Here is a 25,028-nt window from a genome sequence, read left to right as displayed (position 1 = left end):
ATCGCACATGTTTTAGACAGCACTACGTACGCGACTGATAACAGTTCAGCAGTACCCCACAACACGCCTCAGGTCCATGCGAGCAGGTACCAACCCCGACCTAACATAAACCCTCCCAATAACGGGGAAAACGCCCAAAACGCCCGCAGACCGAATACGGACCGAACGCGCAATCGAGACCCCCCTTCACCGTGTCTTACATGCGGGGGCAATCATTGGCACCGCTTCTGTCCGAACAACTCGGGAAACGGCGGGGGAGCCCAGGGACACTAGTCCATCCCACCGGCTCCTCACTCCAGTTCCACAACACTAACTCCTTAAATGCTCGAAATGTGCCCACCCTGATTCAACAGTCCGATGTGGTCACGCCAGCATTTAAACAAGGGGACATAGTAGTTGACAAACCCGGCAATACTCAAAGTGCACCGACCAATAGCCCAATACCCCTCTTCTCCGAAGTCCAGAACCCACTGACAGTGACCCTTTCCGCAGTGGGGACGAAGGTAAAGGAGAACGGCACCACACATCACCGGTGTTCTACCCATAAGCAATTGGTGCACTTAGCGATCCCCTCAGACATGCCCATAGATGATATACTCCCTACGGGCTCTGAAAATAAAAACACACCTAAAAGTAACCACGCCGAAGTGGACAGAACCATAGAGAATCTGCTAGCAGTGAATGAGTTCGAGGTTCCTAATCAGTTCTTAGAACACCCACTTCAAAACAGCTCTAAGACGTTTATCCATAAGGCAGCGACTAAAACACGCCCTGAATCAATCCCCACCCCTGCCGTTGAATTAGAATTCAAAACGGGCGTCGTTACCGCACTTTTAGATTCACAAGCGCAAAAATCATATGTAAGACCGGACATAGCAAACAAGTTTGGAACTCCCCTCAATGGACTACCCTCTATCGTACGAATGGCCGACGGACACACGAAGAATACTCGTGGGTCTTCGTCATTCGAACCTAAGATAGCTGATCTTAATATATCTTTTAGGGCCTCCATCTTAGACGACTTGTACTGCGATATCCTCCTAGGACATGACTTCCTCGTCGAGAACGAAGTCTCTTGGGACTACTCCGCATGTACAATTCACTTAGGTGCTAACAGACGCACAACAGCTTGTTGGCGAGGCTCACCAACCCCCTGCCCTACAGAACCAGACCTTTCTGAAGTCGAAATTTCGGGCGATCCCACCTCACAGGACCACATAAAACGAATATTGTTACAATACCCAAACGTTTTTAGCGGGAATATAGGCCGCACGAAACTTATCGAGCACGAAATCCGACTCAAAAACCGCACTCCTATCGCGCTTAAACCATATCCATACCCTGTAGAGAAACAAAACTCTATAGACAGTATGATACGCGATATGGAGGAACAAGGCCTAGTCGAACCGAGCACATCGCCCTGGGCCGCCCCTATAGTCTTAGCCAAAAAAAAAGACGGGTCCCCCCGACTCTGTATAGACTATAGACGTTTAAACGAGGTCACCGAATCAGACGCTTACCCCATGCCGCATTTGAACGAAATGATTAGAAACATGCGGGGGGCGAAAGTATTTAGCGTTTTGGACTTAAAATCTGGCTACTGGCAGGTCTCCCTAAGTCCAAGTGCGCGTAGATACACTGCATTCAGAACGCGAAGAGGACTCTTTCATTTCAGAGTACTTCCGTTCGGCTTAAAGAATTCCCCTATGACGTTTGTGAGGTTAATGAACGAGGTACTTAGAGGATATTTAGATGAATTCGTTCAGGTATACTTGGATGATATAGTAATATTTTCCAATAACTTGCCCGACCACTTAGACCATCTCTCGAAAGTTCTCGAACGGCTCGAACGTCATGGACTAACGTGTCATCCTAAGAAATGCAAGTTAGGAACTCCCGAAATTTCATTTTTGGGGCACTTAGTTAGTTCAGAGGGAATTCAAAAACAACCGGAGAAATTATCAGCGATCAGAGACTTTCCGATACCACGGAAAATTAAAGATCTACGTAGGTTCTTAGGCGTATGTAATTGGTATAGTCAATTTGTCGACAACTACTCCGACACGATTGAACCTCTAACCCGCCTATTAGGACATGGGGTAAAATGGCGATGGGAAAGGATAGAACAAGACGCCTTTAATCAAATAAAGAATGCTTTGTACCATTCCCCAAAGTTATCTTCTCCCGACTACGAACGCCCGTTCTGTCTGCAAACTGATGCAAGCGACATAGGCGTTGGTGCTATTCTCTTCCAAAGGGGTGACAGCCCGGAGGAAAGAAGAGTCATCGCCTACGCGAGTAAAAAGTTGAGCGATACTCAGAAACGATACGCTGCGGTCGAACGCGAATGCTTAGCGATAATTTGGGCAACCGATAAATTCAGAATTTATCTCGAGTCGGGCCCATTCGAGCTATACACCGATAACTCCGCGTTGACATGGCTTCACAGAGCCAAAGACAAAAATGCTAAATTAACCCGGTGGGCAATCCAGCTAGGTAATTTAGACTTCCACACGACACATGTCCCAGGGGCCCAGAACCAGGCGCCTGACATGCTGTCGAGACATCCGACTCCGGGCCCCCCCGTAGACGAGGAGGCGCTCGATGAAAATCTTATAGGTGTCCCGACCCTGACACGCTCCAGACATGTAGGCGATACCCCCGATAACATTTTCACCGTTACCGATTCACCGACAGACTCTGTCGACACACCCTTCTCCTTGTCTTTATTGAAAACTTGGCAGACAAGGGATCAGGCCGTGAAATCTATCATAGATTCCGTGAACAATGACTCCCCTGCAAACAATACCAGACAAGCGACCCCCAACTCGAAGGACTTCTTCTTAGTTGACGACCTTCTAAGAAAGCGAATCGGTACGAAAAATGGAATTGAACTGAAACCAATCGTGATCCCCACTTCTAATGCGCCACAGGTAATTTGGAAGTATCACGATCACTACCTTTCCAACCATCCTGGGTGGAAAGAGACTTATAGGGCGGTTCGAGAACGGTTTTACTGGCGAGGTCTAAAGAATCAAGTTAGGCTCTATGTCAAGTCTTGTCACATTTGCGCGTGCACTAAGCCTCTTAACGCCAAGGCGGAAGACCCTCTTTCGACTAGAAAACCGCGACAACCCTGGGAGGTCATCAGTATCGATCTCATGGGCCCTTATCCGAGAACCGGACGGGGCAAAACATGCATACTGGTGGCCACCGATTGCTTTAGTAGATGGGTCGAAGCTTACCCCTTAGGGTCCGCCACTACTAAAGTTATCACACAAACACTCGAGCGCGAATTCTTTGCGCGCTACGGCTATCCCCGTGTGTGCCTCAGTGACAATGGCCCCCAATTCACATCGAATGAAATGCTCAAAGCACTCGAGCGATGGGGGGCGGTGGGTTGGACGACCCCAGTTTATCACCCAAGAGCCAACCCCACTGAGCGTCGCAACCAAGAACTGAAAAAAGGACTCCGTACACTTTTAGTGAACGATAGTCATCGTTCTTGGGATACGAAACTATCGTCGGTACTTTTCGCGATTCGGAACAGAACGAATGAGATGACAGGTTACTCACCGTCGGTTTTAGTCCTTGGTAGAGAAGGAAAAAGACCGGGCGATTGGGTCCTAAACCTTCAATCGACTGTCCCAATCGAACAATTTGACGAAGAGCGTCGGAGCCGCGAAAGAGTGGCCATGAATCTTCTGAAATCAGAAGGGTCCCCAATAACCCCTGAGAACTCAAAATTCAAAGTGGGCGATTGGGTGTATCACAAGGCGCACCCCCTTTCAAATGCCGATAAAGGATTTCACGCCGGATTTGCACCCAAATGGTCAGGTCCGGTGAGGTTGGCGAAGAAGATTGGAAGGGGAATATACCTAACCGATCAACGCCCACCAAAGAAACTCCATGTATCATGCATGAAACCCTCCGCTACCACCGATATACACACGAAAGAAACTAGCGATACTTGACCGACACGGGAAGTATAACAAACGTAATTATGTTGCTTATTGTTGTTACTAATTATATCGTGTTTGTCCCCCCCCCATTTCTGTTCTTTTTTTTCCCCCCTTTGTTTCAGCGCATCATGGCCAGCAGCCGACAGCCGAGCGCCGACCAAACCTTGCTACAAGGACTAGCAGACCAAGTAATGGCGATGCAGCGGATGCTGAGCAGCAGAGGGGTGCGCTTTCCCAGCCATGCATTCAACACCGCTGACGAGGCCAATAACGCCTCCCCCGACGTCATTCGGAGAGACCCAGTCGCGTGGGCCCTCTACTCACGTGGCTGGCGGGACTGCATTGCCCTTCTGGCCACGACCCCCATCGGTAATCAGATACCGGTCGGTCCGCCGGTGACAACGGGGCCACATCGGCAACTCCAAGCCGGGCCCACCTACGGGCAACCTAGGGCACCACAGCCCAGGTCGACGGCTCCTCTCCACCAGCTACCACCACGGTCGGCAGCACCGCAGGTGGCGTCCAGGATGCCAACTCCTCCGGTACGCCCGTTCCATCGACCGACGACCGTCCAGGTGGGAAAGACGGTGCGTTTTGTCGGCAGCGGAAAGCCAGCGACGGCGGGACCTCCCAGGGCAAAGGGGACCGTCCCGAAAAAAACCAGAACCCCTTCGGCGAAGCGAAAGTCGGCTCTCCGTCTCCGGGCATTCCGTCAGGCGAAGAAGGAGCAGACAGCTCAAACCCAGAAGCCGACACCATTTACCTCGCAGCAGTTTAGACTGGAAAAACCGGACCATGGGGACGCCGGGCCATCTAGAGACGTGCGCGCCGAGGAACAGCCGACGAGCGACCCGATCCACCCCGAGGTCACCCCGGTGGAGGCCGCCGTCGACCCGCAACCCACTGTCTCAGCGGAAGAGGAAACCCCATCGCTGGAGCAGGAGCTCGAGGAGATGGCCGAAATGGACTGGACGAAGACGGACACCGAACCGGAAGACTTCCAGTCCTGTCCTACTAGCCCTATCGACAAGCCACTGTAGGGCGATCCGCCATACCGTAGTCCGCCATCGGTACCTTACAATAGGTCCTGAGGGCGAGTTGATAAGGGACTAATCCTTCTCGGCCCTGTTAGCTACACCACTACCCGACGGATTGACGGCTTGGCGGGGGAGGGTTGACACGGCCCGTGATACATATTACTAATAGGACGCCGCGCACTGCGGCGTACTATTAGTGATATGCCACGGGCCGCGACACTTTACCGCCACAATCCGTCCGGCAGACACGAACTGACTGGCTGACCACCACTCTCTACCTAGGGTGCAAAGTCCAGTTCGGACGCCGGCATAGCGCGGCGAATATAATGGGTAGCTAATCACTTCCCGATACGACGCGCGACCGACGACTTACCGTTTTCCCAACGTATTCCGTCCGCCCTCGTATCACCTAGAATTAATTCGACGCCTTATCCCGACTTAACTTCTAGCGACCCCCCCACGACTAGCCCGCTAGTTCGATCATTCCGGATCCGTCCGCGTTTTTGTAAACTTAAATTTTAAACCTATTTTATATATTGCGTGGTCGAACAATAAACAGTGTTTACGCCGCAACCCCGTGTTGAACTTATTGACTTAACCCCAACCCGTGAGTTGCGTCCACACACGACCGCGTCAAGTAGAAATCTTGTTTTATAAATTTTATAGTAACTTTGGTGCAGCTATTACGTCATAAAATAAATCAATCATCGTTTTTATCAAATATTTTTTTTTAGCTTTGTACTGTTATCTAGGTTTTGGCCTATATTACTTAACGATAATATTATTATACAACACAAAACCTTTGAATTTAAAAGATAATTAGAAAAAAAATGTAAGCAAAATTTATAACGTGCCGTTAATTTAGGTGTGTTACTTACCCGGTGATAATGGTAGACCTTGATTTACTAAACAACAAAACTGTATCAATACAAATTCTTATTCGGATTTATAACTTTGTTAGTAAAATACTAAAATTATGTGATCATATTGAACTTATTTCAACATCAAATGTCATTTAATGAGGTACCATAAAAATCATAATTGCATTGTTAATTAAATGTTGATAGTCAACCTGCGATTTTTTTTGTAAAAAAATACAAATGAAAATTACCCAAAGATATTTCCAAGATAATGACTACTATATAAGAAATAGCAATTTTGCACATAATGTATTAATGAATTTGGCTTATTCTGAAAAAATCTGTTAAGTTAGACGATTGAGAACCAAATATGTACGCAAAAAAAACTTAAATGAACACAACATACATTATTTTGCAAGTGTTCTTCATACTAACATGTTTTATCAAAGTGTGACGCAAATACTATGTTATTTGTATAATAACAAAATGATATCTGTTTCTAAAAAACCTGTGGGACAGAGCAAACATTTTGTTAGCAATAATCGATTTCGAGTAATGTTGAAAGTTACAATTTGTAATACTTTAAATATTCCAAATATATGTCAAACAGAATAAATGGTAAGATGAATATCCTGTTACATCGAGTCTTAGCTCTCAAGTTAAAAAAACATTTTTGAAAAAATGTCTTACTAAAAGAAACCCGTTCAAATAAAATAACTATGTCAAATGAGTCTTATCTCTATTGATAGTTATTTTTTATTCTCAGTGTTAATGCAATTCTCTTCGCGTATTTGACTGTAGCTTATATTAACCCAAATCTAAAAATTTAGTAAATGGTGCGTGGATAATGAAGTTACTTTTAATTAAGTAACTGAAAATGAATAACCTATACCCGGAACAAAACACCAATAATATTTAATTATTCATAAAACAATATCTCTCTAAAGGGAGTACCCCTTGTTAAAGATTTATCATACATTTAAAAACCTAAACGATTCTACTTGATCTTTAAGATATCATTTAGGTCTCGATAGCTGTCACAGGTGCAAATATTTAGATAACTCCTATACAATATTGATAAAGCCTTTAAATTTACATTGAACCTACAAATTGTATTGATACTATCCTGCGAAAATATCAACCACACAGTTTGAGTTTTACGTGGGATAATGGTTAATCATATGTTTGATGCATCGACGGCGTTGCAGTATGACCAACATACATTTTCTAATTTTTATTTAAAGTTGGTAATTTATCCCTGTTATCCTTTTGTATTTTTTGCTGAGCCTCCACCAACTTAAAAAACTTTAAAAAGAACTTAAACAATAACTTAATTTTAAAATGTATACATAACCCTACCAGCCTATGACGATAACGGTGACATTTCTCTCGTTGTCTCATTCTATTTCCGACTCCATAATTTTACAACCTTGTATAAAATGAACCTATATATAATACTGAGAAAATTTAAATATATCTGAAGATGGTAGTTTTGTGATAGATGAAGATTTAAACGAAAAAATAAGCGAGAAGAGATAGCAATTTATTATATATATACATATAAATATAAATTACTAGTTAATTTGTTTTTATTTGTCACAAAAATCCAATACTCAAAACCCATCTTAACCAAACATAATGTTTATTTTTTAACTCAATCAGTAAATTTATCTTTAATGGCAAATAATTTTTGAATTACACATAATATATTAACGGGTATAAGTAATATAAAACAGGAAACTTTATGTTTGCCAAAAAGATAAAAACTATTGTGATTTCATGAAAAATTTAATTTTAGTTTTGTAAAAGTGTCCACGGATGAATTTTAATTATCATGCATATACATGACTTTTGTGTTTAAAATCACATTAAAACTAAATTCAATAATATATAATGTATAATACATAAATATTTACCTTAGGTTATATTATCAATATAGAGATGTACCATCACCATTAGAAACAATTACGGTTTCCGAATACTAGTGCCTGAAAGTGTTTTATTTTTTTATTAGGTGTAGCAACTTATTTAATTATCAATACTTACATAAGCGATTCACATATAATCCAAAATCATTTTGGAAATATATTAAAAACCTTTAATCAGATAATGATATCCCTGCTGTAATGGAATTAAATAATATCACTAGAACTAATGGTCCTGAAATAGTCAGGTCAACAATTTTTTAGTTCAGTATACACTAATTTTAACCTAAATGTAAAAAAATTCAACCACTCCATACCTAATACAACCTATCTTCCTTCTTTGAATCTTTCATTATCTTATATATATATATATATATATGGACGGATTAATTTTTAACCCCATTCCTGGCCCTGATGGACATAGAAACTTAGTTATGAATTTTCAATTAAAAAAACTGGCTCCAAGTTTTCCGTAACTAATTATATAGACTCATTTCCAAGTTATCATCTCTCCCTAAATTATTTGAAAAACTATTTGAACCACCACTACACGTTCAATAAATAAGTTACTTTCAGTTAATCAACACGGGTTTAGACCAGGTATGTCTACTGAAACAAAGCTCTTATGTTTCTACACCGACTTGTTGGCATAAACGGTAATCTTTTAAACTGGTTCAGATCATATCTGACTAACCGCTACCAACAAGTATTGGTTAACGAGCACTTTTAATCTAAATTCCCTGTGACCTCTGGAGTACCTCAAGGAGGTCATCTATCCCTTGCAATATTCTTACTATTCCTGATTGATATTGATAATTGCTTTACTCACTGTAAATTTAAACTTTTTGCAGATGATCTTAAAATATATTATACAATCTCATGCCTTAATGACTGCTCCATATTGCAAGATGAATTTAACACATTTTTAAAATGGTGCACTGGTTAGGTATATTCAAATCAGATAATGTGATATGGCTTTTATAAAATGTGTCATCAATATAATATCTGTTGTTTTCTTTTTAAAAACCGACGATTAAAATATGATTGTATGCTTATCTCGAGCTTAGTGATACAGTAATCGCTTGGTATATAATAGAGTAAGTTTTTACCCTATTCTAATAATAATTTAAACACTTTTTACATCTTTAATTCCCTGATGTCAAAATTTTTTTCAGAAATGTATATTTTAACCAATTATCAATATAATTCTATGTAATAAGCAATTCTAAATCAATAATAATTAATAATTGTAACCGGGACTATTAGGTATTGTATTTCATTATATCATCAAAAAACCATGTTAGCTACTACCCTATCGTGCCTTTTGATTTTATAAATTGAGTAGGTATCATTTTTAGTACTAATCTTGTACATCTTTTCATTAAAAACAATTGTTTTTAATTTATGATTGCCATTTTAAATTGCAATATATTATACTGAGTCAAAGTTCAGAAAATCTTTTTTGATAAAATTGACATGTCATAATAATCTTATTGATAGTCTGGTTATCGAAAAGGCCGAACTCTCAGCAAATTATTCTTATTAAAATTGCTATCTTGAATTCTATCTAAATCTAATTCAACTATTGCTATCTAAAAAAAAATTTAACCCAAAAAATTATTTAAAACGGCAAAAAAGTAAAGTGGTATAAAAACCATGTCGAAAGAATCTTGTTGATAGTCTATAGTTAACCTTTTAAAAGTAAAAAGCTTATTAAAAAAAAAATCATTATATTTATCGAATATTTTGTTGAGTTATGGTGCTGTGTAATACACTAAAAACAAATTTATAATGAATGTAATCTTTAAGCGTATTCTAGTTCAAGGCCTATAAAGCTATGCGATAATGTTACACAATACATCTGTACAAATGCGTAGGATAAATTAAAAAAATATATACACACAAATTTCGGTAAAATAAATGACGTGACGTTAAAATTTGTTTGTTACTTACCTGGATTTTCAGGACCTTGTGTGACTAAACAAACAATTAGGTATTAATATAAATTTATGCTCACCCAAAGAAATTTCCAAAATAATGACAATAACAAAAAAAAAATTGCGTTTTTTTGCATAATGTATTAAAGAACATTTGTTATTCATAAAAAAATCTGTAAACTTCTACGATAAAGAACCTCAAAATAAACCGTGAAACAAAACGTACGTAACATACATTGTTTAGCAAGTGTTATTTAGACCCTGTAGAAACAGTTATATTAAAGTATAACATAGAAGACAATTTTTTTTTTTACAATAACAATACAATACATATTGCAAATAAACATGTAAGATGGAGCCAATATTTTGTTAGCAATAAACAATATATTTCGGTTAACGTTGAAAATTACAACTCAACATACTTCAAATATTTTTCGAAAAAATGTATTCGAAAATATGTTGAGTATATTATTATACTGAGCTTCAAGACAGAAAATAATTGCTGATTAAATTTACACGACTAAAAAATTGTATTGATACTATATTTATCATTAACTCTCAAAGTGTTGATGTATCATTCTTCATGTAGTGGAAAACATTTAGGAAGTATTAAGCTTACTATGTAGAAACAGTTTTATCAAATGATGACTTTGAAGAAGTAACTTTGCTTAAAATTGTTTTTAAAAATCTTTGGTTTGAAATTTGGTAAAATATAAAATTTTATAAAATACTTCTTAGTGTTTCCCCGGGGAAACTCTTACTTCACCGGTTTAGCGAACCCGGGGCCCCGAGCTGTGGCACGCCTACCACCCTATACAACATAATGTATAGCAATAGCCCAACTCTGACCTTAAGTGGTTAAGGTAGTCTGGTCCTCCAGGTGGCGAGTTTAGCGCAGGGCTAACGACCCTGCCTAGTAAAAACTCATTGTTCAGGAACTAATAAACATGCCTCGGATACGTGGAGTTTTGGATAATCAGACAGGAAATTGGAAAAATGGCTTACTTTTTGGAACATGGAATGCACGTACTGTTTTTTAAACCTGAAGCTGCCCAAAACATTGTTAAGGAAATACAGAAGTACAAGTTGAAAATAGTGGCTCTACAAGATATTAAATGAGAGGATACTGACATGCTAGATATCCAAGAAACAACAATATTCCAAGGTAACTGTAATGAACAAACCCAATTTGAAACTGGGTTTGCAGTACACAATAACTCTTAATACCAAATATAAGAGATTCCAATGAAATCAATCCAAGAATTTCAATGCTGACAATAAAGGCACAACTTTTTTCAACACAACTTTTATAAATGTGCATTCTCCTTCGGAAGATAAACCACAGGAAGAGAAGGACGATTTCTATGATTGCGTGGACTCAACACTAGATGCTGTAACGAGCCTGCTCGCCTAGGGGCTAATCCTAGACCGAACGGTCGCCGATGGGATCGAATAAGTGGATCTCGGCTTGAGAACGCGAAGCTACCCCGTGTCTAAACTTAAGTAGTCCCCTTTATATATTTATATGCACCGCACGAGGGGCTAAACGGGCGGTTGTGCCTTTGAATGACGTAACTCCGAAGTATGCAACTATAACTATCTATTTGTAAGGTAAAACTAACTATACAATATATATACAATACACTTCTACCTGGGTCCCTGAGATTGTTAGCTGGTCCTGTAGAAGTGGAGTCGAGCGAACACACACGATGCGGGATGGTAATAGGCGGCGTTAAAGCGTGGTAAAGTGCGTAAGTCGGATGAGGGCAAAAATGGTCGTTAATCGCGGTTCGAGGATGGTCAAGTCTCAACTGATCGTTGAGGTCAGCGCGGAGGCTATTGTTCTGTATGTTCGCTGTCTCCCCTACCTATTGTCTTATTGATAGATGTCCGATAAGCGTGTTTTAGGACGAGTGGTAACGGGTTGTCAAGTGTCCCCGTTACAATGCATTACCGAAATACAGAATAACAATAGTCTTGGGTGACCTAAACGCAAAAGTTGGTAAAGAGGCTATATTCAGATCAATGATTGGTAACCATAGCCTTCACGAAACCACAAATGATAATGGATTAAGACTTCGGAGGAAAAAAGCTAGAAACCAATGGCCTCATGACCAAAATAAAAGAGAAAAAGAAACCACGTATACAGAATATCAGAAAAGCGCAAGTAGAATATTGAGGAATGAAAAACGAAAATATACTCGAAAGTTATTGGAAGAAGCAGAGGCAGACACAAAAATGAATAGAATAAGGCGGTTGTACCAAAAAAAAAAAATCTGTAAGAGGAGAATACAGAAAACATAACAAGTTCTTAAAAAATAAGGATGGTTCACTGACGACAGGACAGGAAGAGATTTTAGAAAAATGGAGGCAATATTTTGGCTTCTGCTCAATTGCGAAAATCCAGAAGAAACTTTTGAATGGACACTAGTAGAATCTAACGATTGCGAATACCTGCCCCCAACTAGCAATTAAATAAAACAGCAAATAAAAAGACTAAAAAAACAAAAATCTCCCGGGGAGAATGGGATTTATGGAGGAATATTAAAAAAAATTAGACGAGGAAACAATATCAAGAATACACAGTATAGTTGAAAGGGTTTGGCAGGAGGAAGTACTCCTGGATGAGTGGATTATTGCGCTAGTGTGCCCTATCCACAAGTGTGTTATTTATTAGATACCATAAAACCATACTTTTGTATTTTGTATAGTGTTTAATAAATTTCGGGTAATCACCTGAGAATGAACTATTGTAAAAAAAATATAATACAAATTACCCAAAGATGTTTCCATGACAAAGGTAGCAATAAAAAAAATAGGGTTAATATATACGAAAAATATATATGAACATACATATAACACATTATTTAGTAAGTGTATCACCGTCAATGTGGAAACAGTTTTATTAAAGTAGGACGCAAAAGACAACGTTATTTTATAAAATAACAAACCAAAACATATTTTTAAAAAACATGTGTGATAAAATAAACATTTTCGGTTAACGTTGCAAAGTACAACTCAAAATTGTTCAAATATATTTCGACAAAAATTAGAAGAAATATCGAATATATTATTATTTAGTGATACACAATTCGAAAAATCATTGGTGATAAAATTCTGTATTAAAAGTTACCTGTTCAAATAAAATTATAATGTCGAATAAGTGTTATAGCAACCTGTACACCCACTCAATATATGAAATGCGTGTTAAGATTGAAAAATTCCCCCACCTGGGGACAGCTATTTTGTGTACCAGTTTCAAAGAAAGTTATCCAAAAATGGTTATCGACCATTCAAAATGTGTAGTAAATTATTTTCAATTTAAAAATTTAATGCAATGTATGCGTTAGAAATTTCTTAAGTTTCAAAACGGGGTAAAAACAAAGAAAATTGTAAAACATTTAGATCACATTGTATGATAACAAAATGAAAAAAAGATAATTAAATTTCATATTAAACCCCCATGAAATATTGAGTATAGATCACTCTGTATATGTTATAAAACAACGCGAAAAAATTCTGGTAGTCTTTACTGACCTTTGTGACATTCGTACAACCTTCATCTAATGTAATAATGTTAAATGCAAATAAAACTTACCCAAAGATGTTACCAAGAAAATTACTGCTATAAAAAAAATGGCGAATTTTTTCATATTGTATGTATGAAATTTTTTTTATTCTTTAAAAAACTATAAATTGTACGATTGACAACCTCAAAATGTACAGAGAAGAACTTAAATGAACATAACATACATTATATTTTAGCAAGTATTGTTCAGACCATGTAGAAACAGTTGTATTTAAGTATGACGCAAAATGCAATGTTTTTCGTAAAACAACAAAACGATTCACGTTTCTCAAAAATATGGCACTCATGCAAAATAGAATATAGTTTCATAGTCAGTGTTGGGAAAAGATAACTTTAAAGTTATCTAGATAAGATAACGGATAATTGAGTAATATACCATCTAGATAAGATATTAAATTATTCATTTAACATTTATTTAGCTAAAAGATAAAGATAAATACAATTTTATCTAGATGAAAAATAGATAAATTAAATTTTAACCTTCATAAAATGTTATACGAAAATGTATGAGTGAAACAAAGTATTTTCACAGATTACAGAATAATTTAATAACCAATAAGACGTAGGTACTAAGAAATGGACAGTTACGTCCAAGAGCAAATTTTCCTTATATTAGATTTCGTGATTTATGGCTACTCTGTTCACTCTGTTTATGTCATCTTTTATGTAGGCAACAGTAATAGTATAAATAGGTATAAAAAGTAAATACAAGTTTATCAAACTCGATAATCGATGACGGGACATTTCATTATCGGTTGAAACTATTTATAAACATATTGTTCTTTTTTGAGGCTTAACTATCGTTTTGGCCACATACGGTCTACGGACTACGGAGAGCCCACATTATGTTTAAAATGTTTATTACAAGGTTTTGTTATTTTATTTTGATTGAAAATACAAATAACTTTTTGGAAACGGCTCATTGTTTATTGGACTTGTATTACTATTTACTATTTTACTTTTATAGTCTTTACTCTTTACCCTATATGTAGTTACTGATACAGGACTCGCCTGACATGTATATATATTTGTAAAATATAATTTATAACCATTCTGCTCAAATAAACACCTGCACTTTCGACCATTTTTTTTGTTGGGATTTTGGTCAATGTTAATCTTGAAATTATTATCGTAAAAATTCTTATAAACACGTTTTATATAGCACTAGTAATTATTTCGAGAGTACTGGGAAAAAAATTATCAACATTAAATAAAAACTAAGCACTGTAGTCGAGAACTACGAATATAAATAATAAATTATACGATAATACATATATAACTCTTATCTACTTCTACCTATTAAAAATAGGTAAAAGACGTTTTGTATAATCGACTAAAATACATTGGATTACAATGGAATATTGGACTTGTCTAACAAGCCAACCCCAATGTATTAATAATATATTCTTATATCACTAATCACTATTCATTAGGACCTAGGTATATTAATATTTTTAGGCTTGGACTACATTATGCGTTTCGTCGGATCCCGAAACCTGTTTTTGTAAAACCCACGAATAAATAACTTAAAAAATAGTTACAATTTTTATCTAGATTAATTACCTCAGATAACCGATTTGTTTATCTAAATAAGATAATAAGATGATTTATTTTTTTTTATCTAGATAAGATGTTATTTACAATTTTTATCTAGATGATTTATCTAGATAAAATTATCTAGATAATTCCCAACACTGTAATCATAGTCTTACAATTGTCAACAAATTTAAACAAATCCTTAAAACATGTTTACATATGTTATATTGCCAATAATTTGTAAATGAACATTTTTGTTGTTTCGTTACAATAATATACATTTTTCAACCAATAAGTCATTTTCAATACAATACAATATTCGAACAATAAGCATAATATGTTATTGTTTATATATACAATTAGCAGTGTATCACTTGTTTGAAGAAACCATCCAGTGATGGAACTGCGTTGGCTGGAAGAGTAAAGTTTATGCTACCCGGTCTCTATACAAATTTTTTTTTTTGGCGACGAGGTGGGTTTTCAGGAAGATCACTGGAGATCAGGTCATTATTAGTGGATTAGGATTCCCCTGGAGTCTATTTTGGAACCTTTTATATTGAATTTCGGCTACTTCGACTACAGTAGGGATAAATGTCCCGGTGGAGCGATTTGTTAGAAACATAAGGAGGTGCTGCAAGGATGGTGCTAAGGACTAGGGATTGAAACACTTAGATTCTGTTTGTGTTGGAGATTTTCGCTGAACCCCAAATTTCTATACCATAAGATAATACTGGATTAAGTAACATTTTGTACAGCGTAAGTCTTGTTCTTGAATTAATATGTGATTTATTGTTTAGTAGTGACCGAAGAAGCCTTGGGCGCTGATTTAGGACTATTCTTTTTAATGTAATTGTTACCTTTTGATGTGCTGTTATTAGTCTTACAATGATGTTAGTAGTAATAAAATGGGGCTTTACCGCCCATTTTAATACATATTTTAGAAAACAAACTGGTAACCAAAAACAAAACCTCTTTATATAGGTAGCATAATATATTTTATTAATCACATGAATTATAACATTTTACAATTTATTAATCAATGTAACATAAAGTAAACTTACATAAAGGTTTTCTGTCTTTATTATTCAAACACCTAGAAAGCTATATCAATTACAAATTACATTAATTCTGCATAACGCACATGAAAATTATCCTGAAGAACCTAATTATTTTTCTCCTCTATTAGTTTCATCTAACTACAGAAGTTCTCCGAGTTCTCTGAGTTCTGGGTACACAATTTTTTTACATAATAGTTGTGCTACTCGATATCCACGTTGAAAGATTAAGTCCACATCAGAATGGTTGAATAGGAGAACACCAACGTTTTCACGGCAGTATCATTATTAAAGATTCGGTTCTTCAGGATAATTTCCATGTGTATTTTGCAGAGTTAATGTAATTTTTAATTGATTTAGCTCTTTAGGTGTTTGAATAATAAAGACAGAAAACATTTATGTAAGTTTACTTTATGTCACCTAGATTGGTATATCTTAAAGTATTATAATTAATGTGATTAAAAAAAGATATTATTTAAAGATGCTATATAAAGAGATTTTGTTATTGGTTACTAGTTTGGTTTACTAATAATTGCATAAAAATGGGCGGTAAAGCCCCATTTTATTACTACTGATGTTTTATGTGTGTTGTTTTATAAATTAACACACTGTTGTTAGAGACAATTCTACATCTACAAATTATTATTTACAGATTTAGTAATGGATACATTTCGATTGCGAATTTTGCGTATTATCTGTACAATGAACAATGTATAAGAGCATTCGTCAAGTTATTTACCATATTTATAAAATATACCAAATGGTATGATGTATACAAGGTGCTTCATAAAAGGTAAGGCTACATTTAATTTTTAAATAATTAAAATTTATAGTTTTTATTGTTAAAAATATTTAATTTTATATTTTGTACTATATAATAAACAAATGTATGCAAGAGTTGATTATGAATTCATGTACTATGTGTTTTCGAATTAGTAAAAGTTGACCCAATTTAATTATGCAAATTTATATGCATTTAATAAGCAATTGAATATGTCTGCAAAACGTTTGGTTCCTTTCTGTAATCATAAAAATTGTATTAATTCATAACTCAAATAGAATTAATTTTTAAATTATTACCTATGTTTAAAATAACCAGTGTAAATTTGATATGTTTGGTGTTTACTTAAAATCTCTAGGAAAGATAATATATAAAGAGTTATGTATAACGATTTACCTTATGCTTAATGATGGCTACATGAATGACAACGGTGCATAGTATTAATGTGATGAATATGATGATGATGACTACTACTACCAAGATGTTGCAATTTGTGTTCTACATCTGAAAAGTTTAAATTTCCATTCTAAATATAATAACTTTTTTATAAAATATAATTATGTAAGTAAATCAACAAATTAATAACATACATATTTTTAATAAAAAAAATTATTATTTTTTAAAAAAAAGTAAAGACTACTTACCATCTTTTAAATTAGCACAATAAACGTAACCCAATTCACCAATGCAAGTGCCGCAAGCACATACAACATTTTTCACACCTTTACATATATTTCCGGCAGCTACAAAATTATTTAAGCAAATACAATATCAGATATTTAAAAATACAATTAACAAAATTAATCAAAAATCGTTTGTGTAAAATGGTTAAAAATAGGCACAAACTTTGAACATCTGTACTACTTTTATCGTTTGGTACATAAGTTATTAACGATAATATTACACTAAACTAGTCTAAAGTAAAGTTCTGTCCCCTTTAATCAAAACGGGTTCCATTAACTGTTAATTATTTGCCAAGTTGACATATTGTACAATGTACATGGACATAGAGTCTATTTTTTTATATTCTTTAATTGTTTGAAGGATGTTCGATTTGAGAACTATTAACAATCAAACATCTTAAAATAAATTATAAAAATATTTCGGACGTCCAAGATAATAAACTTAGCTTTAATCATATATATTTTTGGTACCATAGTTGAAATGTGTAAATAAACTGAATGAGAATATAAAGTAATGAATAAACATACCCTTTTTTATTTTATTCCTACAACCTAAAAAAACAATAAAAAAAACTAAGATATGCATGTTAAAATAATTCAACAGATTAGAAAATATTAATTCGTTTAAGTTTATGACATTTAAGTATTCTTCACGAATAACATAAAAATAATAATAAATCTTAATCTTTTGTAAAATTGTTGTGATATATTGTCGTCATATTTGTGTATAATTTATAATTACCAATTTATGTATAAAGTAGGTAACTACAAACACTGTAATCATTACTAACCCGTTGCCTCATTTGACGGCTGATTATCCAAACTTGGATCAACTAATTCAACAAATTACACAAATCAAATTACTGTTGGCAACTATAATATGACATTATGTTGTGTAAAATATTATCATTAAGTAGGTATCATATAGTACACATTTTTAGAGTAACATTAAAAAAGTTTTTATATAAAAAAAAAATGTATATTTATTTACTTTTTTGCTTAGCTTTGGTGCAATGTATGTAACACACAACAATTATAAATTTATAATTATTGCCATCTATAAACGTACAGTTAATCTACTTCCAGTCATATATTATTTTACGTTAACAGTATACAATAAATTAGTGCAAATGTGTAAAACTTATTTGGAAAAATGTATATAAAAAGTTAGTTAAATTTATAACGTTCGATAATTATTGTTTTTTGTTACTTACAATTGGTATCAGACAGCCCTTCTGTGGCAACAAACAAAAATAGGTATTAGATACACTCATGTTTTACACAAACATTTAAGCTAATCAAATATCAGATAATTTCAAATATAATGAATGTTATGTAACAAAATTAATTTGTGTACAATTTTTAATGAGCACAAAATTATGTAGTTAAAGAAACAAAGTAATGAAAAATCATACCTGGAACTATAGTTCTCCCACAATCAGCACAAACTAAAAACAATTATAAACTATTAGGTGTGTTTAAATTATTATTAATTTTTATCTTAATAATTAGTTTATACTTGACAGATTTATGGACTTATTTGTTTCAAATATAATTATTAGCTATTTATACGATATTGCGCATCATTTCGCGATGCTTCATTAACAATACAATATACAAACGTGATCTGTACACATAATGTGTGAAACACCTCCAATGTGTTGCCTGGTGGTTTGAACATAAAATGTTCGACGAACATCACGGTAAAATAAAAGGAAAACGATAAGAATAAGTACTTACAAAATGGTAAGTAAAAACTAATTACATTTTAAAAATAAAATATTAACTATTAAAGTCTTCAATTAAGTGACTATTAGGTAACTGTATTGTCTGTACTGACTATATATTATCTTACCCGGTGGCGGCGGTGGTCCATCCGGATTTTTGTCAACTAATACAACAAATTATATAAATACATTAGTTATTAATGTTTGCTAAGTGTAAATTGGCTTCACAGTCTGTAGAAAAATAATAACTAATAAGGTTCAAATAGGAATCATGCTTATACGTTTTTATATTAACGTTGGACACAGTATTTACGTTAATAAAAAATAATACATTTTTATTTAAATTGTAAACAAAAATGTTAGTATCTACGCTAAACGAGGATACATCGGCTAATAAATATGTCTCTATTCTTATCTCTGATCTCTAATGATTTATCTCTAATCTTTCGCCAGAATATTAAAAATTATTTATCAGCTGTTTCGTTCACAAAACTACCGCTATTTTCTGATTGTTCCCGAACCATTTTAAATATTTTTTTTTTTTTGTTTTACCCCACTCCCAAACCAATTATTTCTTGAAATTAAGGTTCAAAAGTTGCTATTAGAAAAACCAAGTTGGGGGGAGGGGGTAAAATCAAAATCAATATAAAAATAAAAAATGTCTTATTAAATCCTATGAGATATTGAGTGGCCCATTAAAAAAGAATCACCATGTACATAAAACAACGTAAAATAACTCAGTCAATACTAACCTGAAATTTCCGGCTTGTCACCTATTACAACAAATAATACAAAAGAGTTACTCTTTGCTAACATCATTGTAGTAGTGTCATAATAGTATAAAGAAAAAAATATGAAATTGGTATCATTTTTTACACGTTTTAGTTTTTATCTTGGTGCAACTTTAAATTAAAAAAATATATTTATTATTTTAATCAAATATTTTGTTTAGTTGTTAGAAGCTGTGTAATACACTAAAACCAGTTAACAATAAATATAATCTGTAAGCGGATTCTACTTCAAGGCCTATTAAAATTCACGATTATGTCTTACAATAAAACAGGACAAATGTACAAGATATATATTTAAAATATTATAATAATAAATGTAAGTAAAATATGTAACAGACACATTTTTATTTTATGTTTGTTACTTACCAGGTGGTTTTGGAAAACCTTGTGTGACTAAATTATACAACAAAATTGGGTGTTAATATAAATTCATACTAGCGTAAAAAATTGTACGGGGAAAAAAATATGTTCATGTAATCAACTTCTTTCAACATCAAGAGACATTCAAATTTGTTACCATGAAATTATAATTGTAATGTTCGGTTAATTTCGGATAATCATCCCGTGAATGAACTGTTATAAAAATTATAGAATAAAAATTACCCAAAGATGTTTCCAAAATAATGACTGCTATACAACAAATGGTAATTTTTTTCATATTGTACGTATGCAATATTTTTTATTCTGAAAAAACCGTAAAGTTGTACGGTAGAAAACCTCAAAATGTACAGAGAAAAACTTCTAAGAGCATTACATACATTATATTTTTGCAGTTGTTATTTAGATCGTGTAGAAACGGTTTTTATTTAAGTATGACTCAAACGGCAATGTTATTTGTACAATAACAAAACGATAGGTACATGTTTCTAAAACACCTGCGAAACGGAGCAAAAACGTTGATAGCAATAAACAATTTTGGTTAACGTAAAAAATTACAATTATTTAATACTTCAAATATTCCAAATATTTTTAGAAAAAAAATAGTCGAAATGGCAAATTTATTATGACATTAAGCTTTAAGTCAGAAAACCCTTCTTGATAAATTTGACATGCCAATAGAAGCTTATTGATACTATATTTAACAAAAACAAGTTTATAATGCACATTCATATTCATATTGCAAAGCTATTGCTATGATTACTATGTAAAATCCAAGTATATGAATTGGGAAAATCAGTTAACTAAAAAACTGTTTTTTTCCTTTAGGAAACCCTACATTATTTGTTTTTCTTAGTATTTGGCAATATTTTGGTCGATACTTAATTTTATAACCAATATATTAAATGGATTTCTGTGAGTTTACTGCATTTTACCTTAGGAAAAAAAATGTGGAATAATTTAATTATCTGGTGTACGAAATAAACTCAATTTCCTAAATTTGGCGTTTCTTTTTAAGTGTGCAGCATACAAATTAACTGATTAATATACAAAATAAACATAATTATACGATAAATACAGGCTGGTTCATTAAGGATAAAACAATATGCTAATTTGTTTTACAATACTATTAAAAAACCACTACTTAGTACCTTTTTAAGTAATTTTCCGAGAGCAATTTACTAATATCATATTTAACCAAACTAATCATAATTCCTTAACATTTAATTCAATCCATAGATTTATCTAGACAAAACTGTTTGAGATTTTTCAAGATGTCGGCATAGCTTTTAACGATAGAAGAATCATATACACACTACAATTAAACAAAACTACAATAATAAAATCATGCGAAAACATATCAACCAAGTTTGCAAACTTGTATTAATACAAAACAAGACATTTTAAAATTGCCAAATAGTATGAGTTTATTAGAAATTCATGAAATATATGTTTTTTGATTAGTAAAAGTTTACACAATTTTGATATATATATATATATAAGACACTGTATATTTCTACAACACGTTTGATCCTTTCTGTAAAAATCAATTAATTTACATAATGTTAACTATGTAAAACATAACTAGTGTAAATTAATTAAATGTTTTGTATTTTCATAAAATCTCAAAGGAATGATATTTTATTATTATATATATATATATATATATATACATAATATATAAAAATATTGGATTTGTTTACCTTATGATTACCAGCAGCATCTATGATGATGATGATGAGGATTTTGAGGATTTTGAGGATAATAAGGATTTTGAGAATAATAAGGATGTTGAGGATTAGGAGGATAAGCATAATATTGAGGATATTGAGGATATTGAGGATATTGAGGAGGACGAGGATCACTATGATGATGGTGATGAGCAGCAGCTTCATCATCATCATCATCATCATCAGCAGCTTGATCATCAGCTAAAATGTTTTAATTAATGTTCTATTAGTACTAACTAATTTATAAATAGTCGTGTAAGCGAATCTCTAAATTTATAACATATATCTTTAATTTAAAAAAAAATTATTTTTTAAAAATAAATAGAGAATACCCACGTGGACAGTTAAAACACCCAAAGCAATTACTAATGCTGTTTCCCAAGGTCTCACACATGCTTCCCAGACCTACACAATAATTTAAGCAAACACAATAATAGTTATTACAAAATATAATGAACGTTACGAAACAAAATTAATTTATGTAAAAGACTACCTACTATCACATAGTCCACCAACGCAATTATCAACACCTTCACCTGTGCAATTAGGGCGATTAAAAAAAATTAGTTCTTTTAAAAATAAGTAAAGACTACCTACATGGACCATAACAGCAATCATTACAAACGTCCGGTGGTAGCATTCCCTCCACATCAAAGGGAACTAATACAACATATTAGGTATCAATATAAATTCCTAGTCGCATACATACATTTGTGAAATATATGTATCATTATATGATCTTTTTGAATTTTCTTTCAACCTCAAGTGTCATTTAATTAGATACCATAAAATCATAATTTTAGCTCTATTATATATACTACTGACCAGATGCGTCCGGTGGCTGCATATCATCTACATCATAGGGAACAAATACAACAAATTATAGAAATCAAATTAATGTTTGCTAACTAGAAATTGGCTCAACAAATTGTAGAAAAATAACATCTAATTAGGTTTCAGCAGGAATCATGTTTTATTATAACTTTGGTGCAGCTTTTAAATTCAAAAATAAACAAATCGTTGTTTCTATAAAATATCTTTTTTCGTTTCTGTACTGTTTTCTATTTTTAGGCCTATATTACCTCAAGATATCATTACACAATACATAAGTATAAATTAATAAGATAAAATAAAAAAAAGTAAAAGATTTAACGTTTCATGATTTATGTCTGTTACTTACCCACTAGATCACGAGTTCCTAAACAATAAAACTATATATTAATACAAATTCTTCCTCGCATACATACATTTGTTAGTAAAATACGATTATGTGATCATGTTGAACTTGATAGGACAAAATCATAATTTTAGGTATTAACTCTATTGTCTACACTGTCCATATGCATCCTACCCAAATCATCTAAGTTTCTGTACTATTTTATTTTGTTTAGGCCCATAGTACTGCACGATAATATTATACAATACAATCAATATAAATGTAATAGACAAAACGAAAAAATGTGTATAAAAATAAAAGTAAAATATATAACGTGGCGTTATTTATATTCGTACTTACTCGTTGATAATGGTAAACCTTAAGTGATTAAACAAAATTAATTATTAATTTAAATTCATACTCGTTCACATAATTTAGCGAATAAAATATGATTATGTGATCATGTTGAAATTCTTTCTAACGAGGTGTAGCGTTGAGGTGCCGGGTTTAACCGTTTATAGCTATCGGTCCCCGCCCTTTCAGTGAGTAATATAATATTATTATGTGATAATTTTAAACTTCTTTTTAACATCAAACGTCATTTAATTAGATACCATAAAATTAAAATTTTAGCTACCAATTTATAGTCTATACTAACCTCCTGCGTTCGCCAGCCGCGGCCCATCCACACCAGCGTCATCTAATCCAACAAATGTAAAAATTAATGCCTTTAAAATGTCTTATTTTAATTTCGAGCTTAGTGGTACAGTAGACATCTTTCGGTGAACAATAGAATAGACATTTGCAATATTTTAATAACTGTTTTTTTTTTAATAACACTTTTACAAACATTTTTACATCTTTAATTTTTTGTTATAAACATTTTCTTTTACCAATGTATATTTTCACCAATAATATGTATACTTCTAAAGAATGAAATTTAATTTTAAACATATCTTAAAATATAGTTTCAAACGTTCATTGGTATTTGACGTTTTGACCCATTTAAAATATGATGAAAAAATGTAGTCTATACTGACCGTTTGTAGGCGGTGCATCATTCACTGTATTGTCACCTAACCCTAAATTCAAAAAGTCAAAAATCAAAATGTCCATTAGGAGCGATACCACTCGTTAAAGATTATAATTTACAGTAAATAAATACAAATGTATAGGATTTTAAGTAAAAACGTTTTATGTAATTCATATAGAAAAACTAATGATGATTTAAAGTTACGCCTTGATTCTCTTACGTCCCGGTTCGATGCGATCGTAAGCGAAATGGTGGATTTGCAAAACAAGTTTGAGACACTCCACACTTGAGTCCTAGCGCTTGAATCTCATGCCACTGACAATTCATCGTCAACCACTGCTTTCGATGTCATCCAGGAGCTTTCTGAACGTGAAAGAAGTAAGGCCAATGTAGTTATCCATGGGCTGCCTGAGTCTACCTCCTCTGACCTCGCATCAAAAATTGCCGAGGACAAAAGTAACTTGACGGATTTTTTTGCTCAATTGTCTTCTAATGAGCCTACTGAGTTTAAACATATACGTCTTGGGAGAAACTTGTCCACATCTCCACGACCTACCAAAGTGATATTTGCCTCGAATTCCATTGCTACTCAAGTTCTGACTACCTTCCGCTCTGCAAAAACTCGTTCTCCTTCGTTCCAACCACAAATCTCTATGGTTCGGGACAAAACTCGTCTCGAACGTGAAAAATTACGTGCATGTCACCGAGAACTAGATGAACGTCGTAAAAACGGTGAATCTGATCTGAACATTGTATATCGTGACGGCGTCCCCTGTGTCCTGAAAACTCGCCCAAAAAACTTCAACGCCGATCGACGCCGCCTCCAAACATAATAAATGTACCATTTT

General features: G+C 33.9%; 2 protein-coding genes across 2 annotated transcripts; one reads left to right on the top strand and one right to left on the bottom strand.

The window, feature by feature from the left end:
* Positions 1–4,090: 4,090 nt before the first annotated feature.
* LOC126843180 (uncharacterized) lies at positions 4,091–5,002 on the top strand. Its single transcript, XM_050580547.1, has one exon. The coding sequence runs from the start codon at positions 4,091–4,093 to the stop codon at positions 5,000–5,002; it is 912 nt and encodes a 303-aa protein (XP_050436504.1).
* Positions 5,003–16,802: 11,800 nt separating this feature from the next.
* On the bottom strand, positions 16,803–19,911 carry LOC126843179 (uncharacterized). The gene is made up of 7 exons (XM_050580545.1): positions 19,845–19,911; positions 18,580–18,600; positions 18,157–18,198; positions 17,894–17,917; positions 17,327–17,425; positions 17,079–17,186; positions 16,803–16,920 (listed from the first exon to the last, which is right to left on the bottom strand). Exons 1-6 carry the CDS (start codon positions 19,909–19,911, stop codon positions 17,086–17,088), a joined length of 354 nt encoding a protein of 117 aa, XP_050436502.1. The 3' UTR covers positions 16,803–16,920; positions 17,079–17,085.
* Positions 19,912–25,028: the final 5,117 nt, after the last annotated feature.

This window comes from Adelges cooleyi, unplaced genomic scaffold, assembly GCF_023614345.1.
Source record: "Adelges cooleyi isolate 19-005CV unplaced genomic scaffold, UGA_ACOO_1.1 ACOO_flye_CR_arks_rails_tigmint_CR_PRNA_574, whole genome shotgun sequence".
Classification (NCBI taxonomy): Eukaryota; Metazoa; Arthropoda; class Insecta; order Hemiptera; family Adelgidae; genus Adelges; species Adelges cooleyi.
The sequence above is the reverse complement of the archived record's forward strand: the minus strand, read 5'-3'. Positions and strand labels throughout refer to the sequence as shown.

What these genes read in the sequence shown, in the direction of transcription:
- LOC126843180 (XM_050580547.1), top strand. Translation starts at nt 4,091, where the DNA reads ATGGCCAGCAGCCGACAGCCGAGCGCCGACCAAACCTTGCTACAAGGA.
- LOC126843179 (XM_050580545.1), bottom strand. Translation starts at nt 19,911, where the DNA reads ATGATGTTAGCAAAGAGTAACTCTTTTGTATTATTTGTTGTAATAGGT. An exon ending in AGGGCTGTCTGATACCAATT is followed by an intron (nt 18,199 to 18,579) that starts GTAAGTAACAAA and finishes TTGTTGAATTAG; the next exon opens with TTGATCCAAGTTTGGATAAT. An exon ending in GCCGTCAAATGAGGCAACGG is followed by an intron (nt 17,918 to 18,156) that starts GTTAGTAATGAT and finishes TTGTTTTTTTAG; the next exon opens with GTTGTAGGAATAAAATAAAA.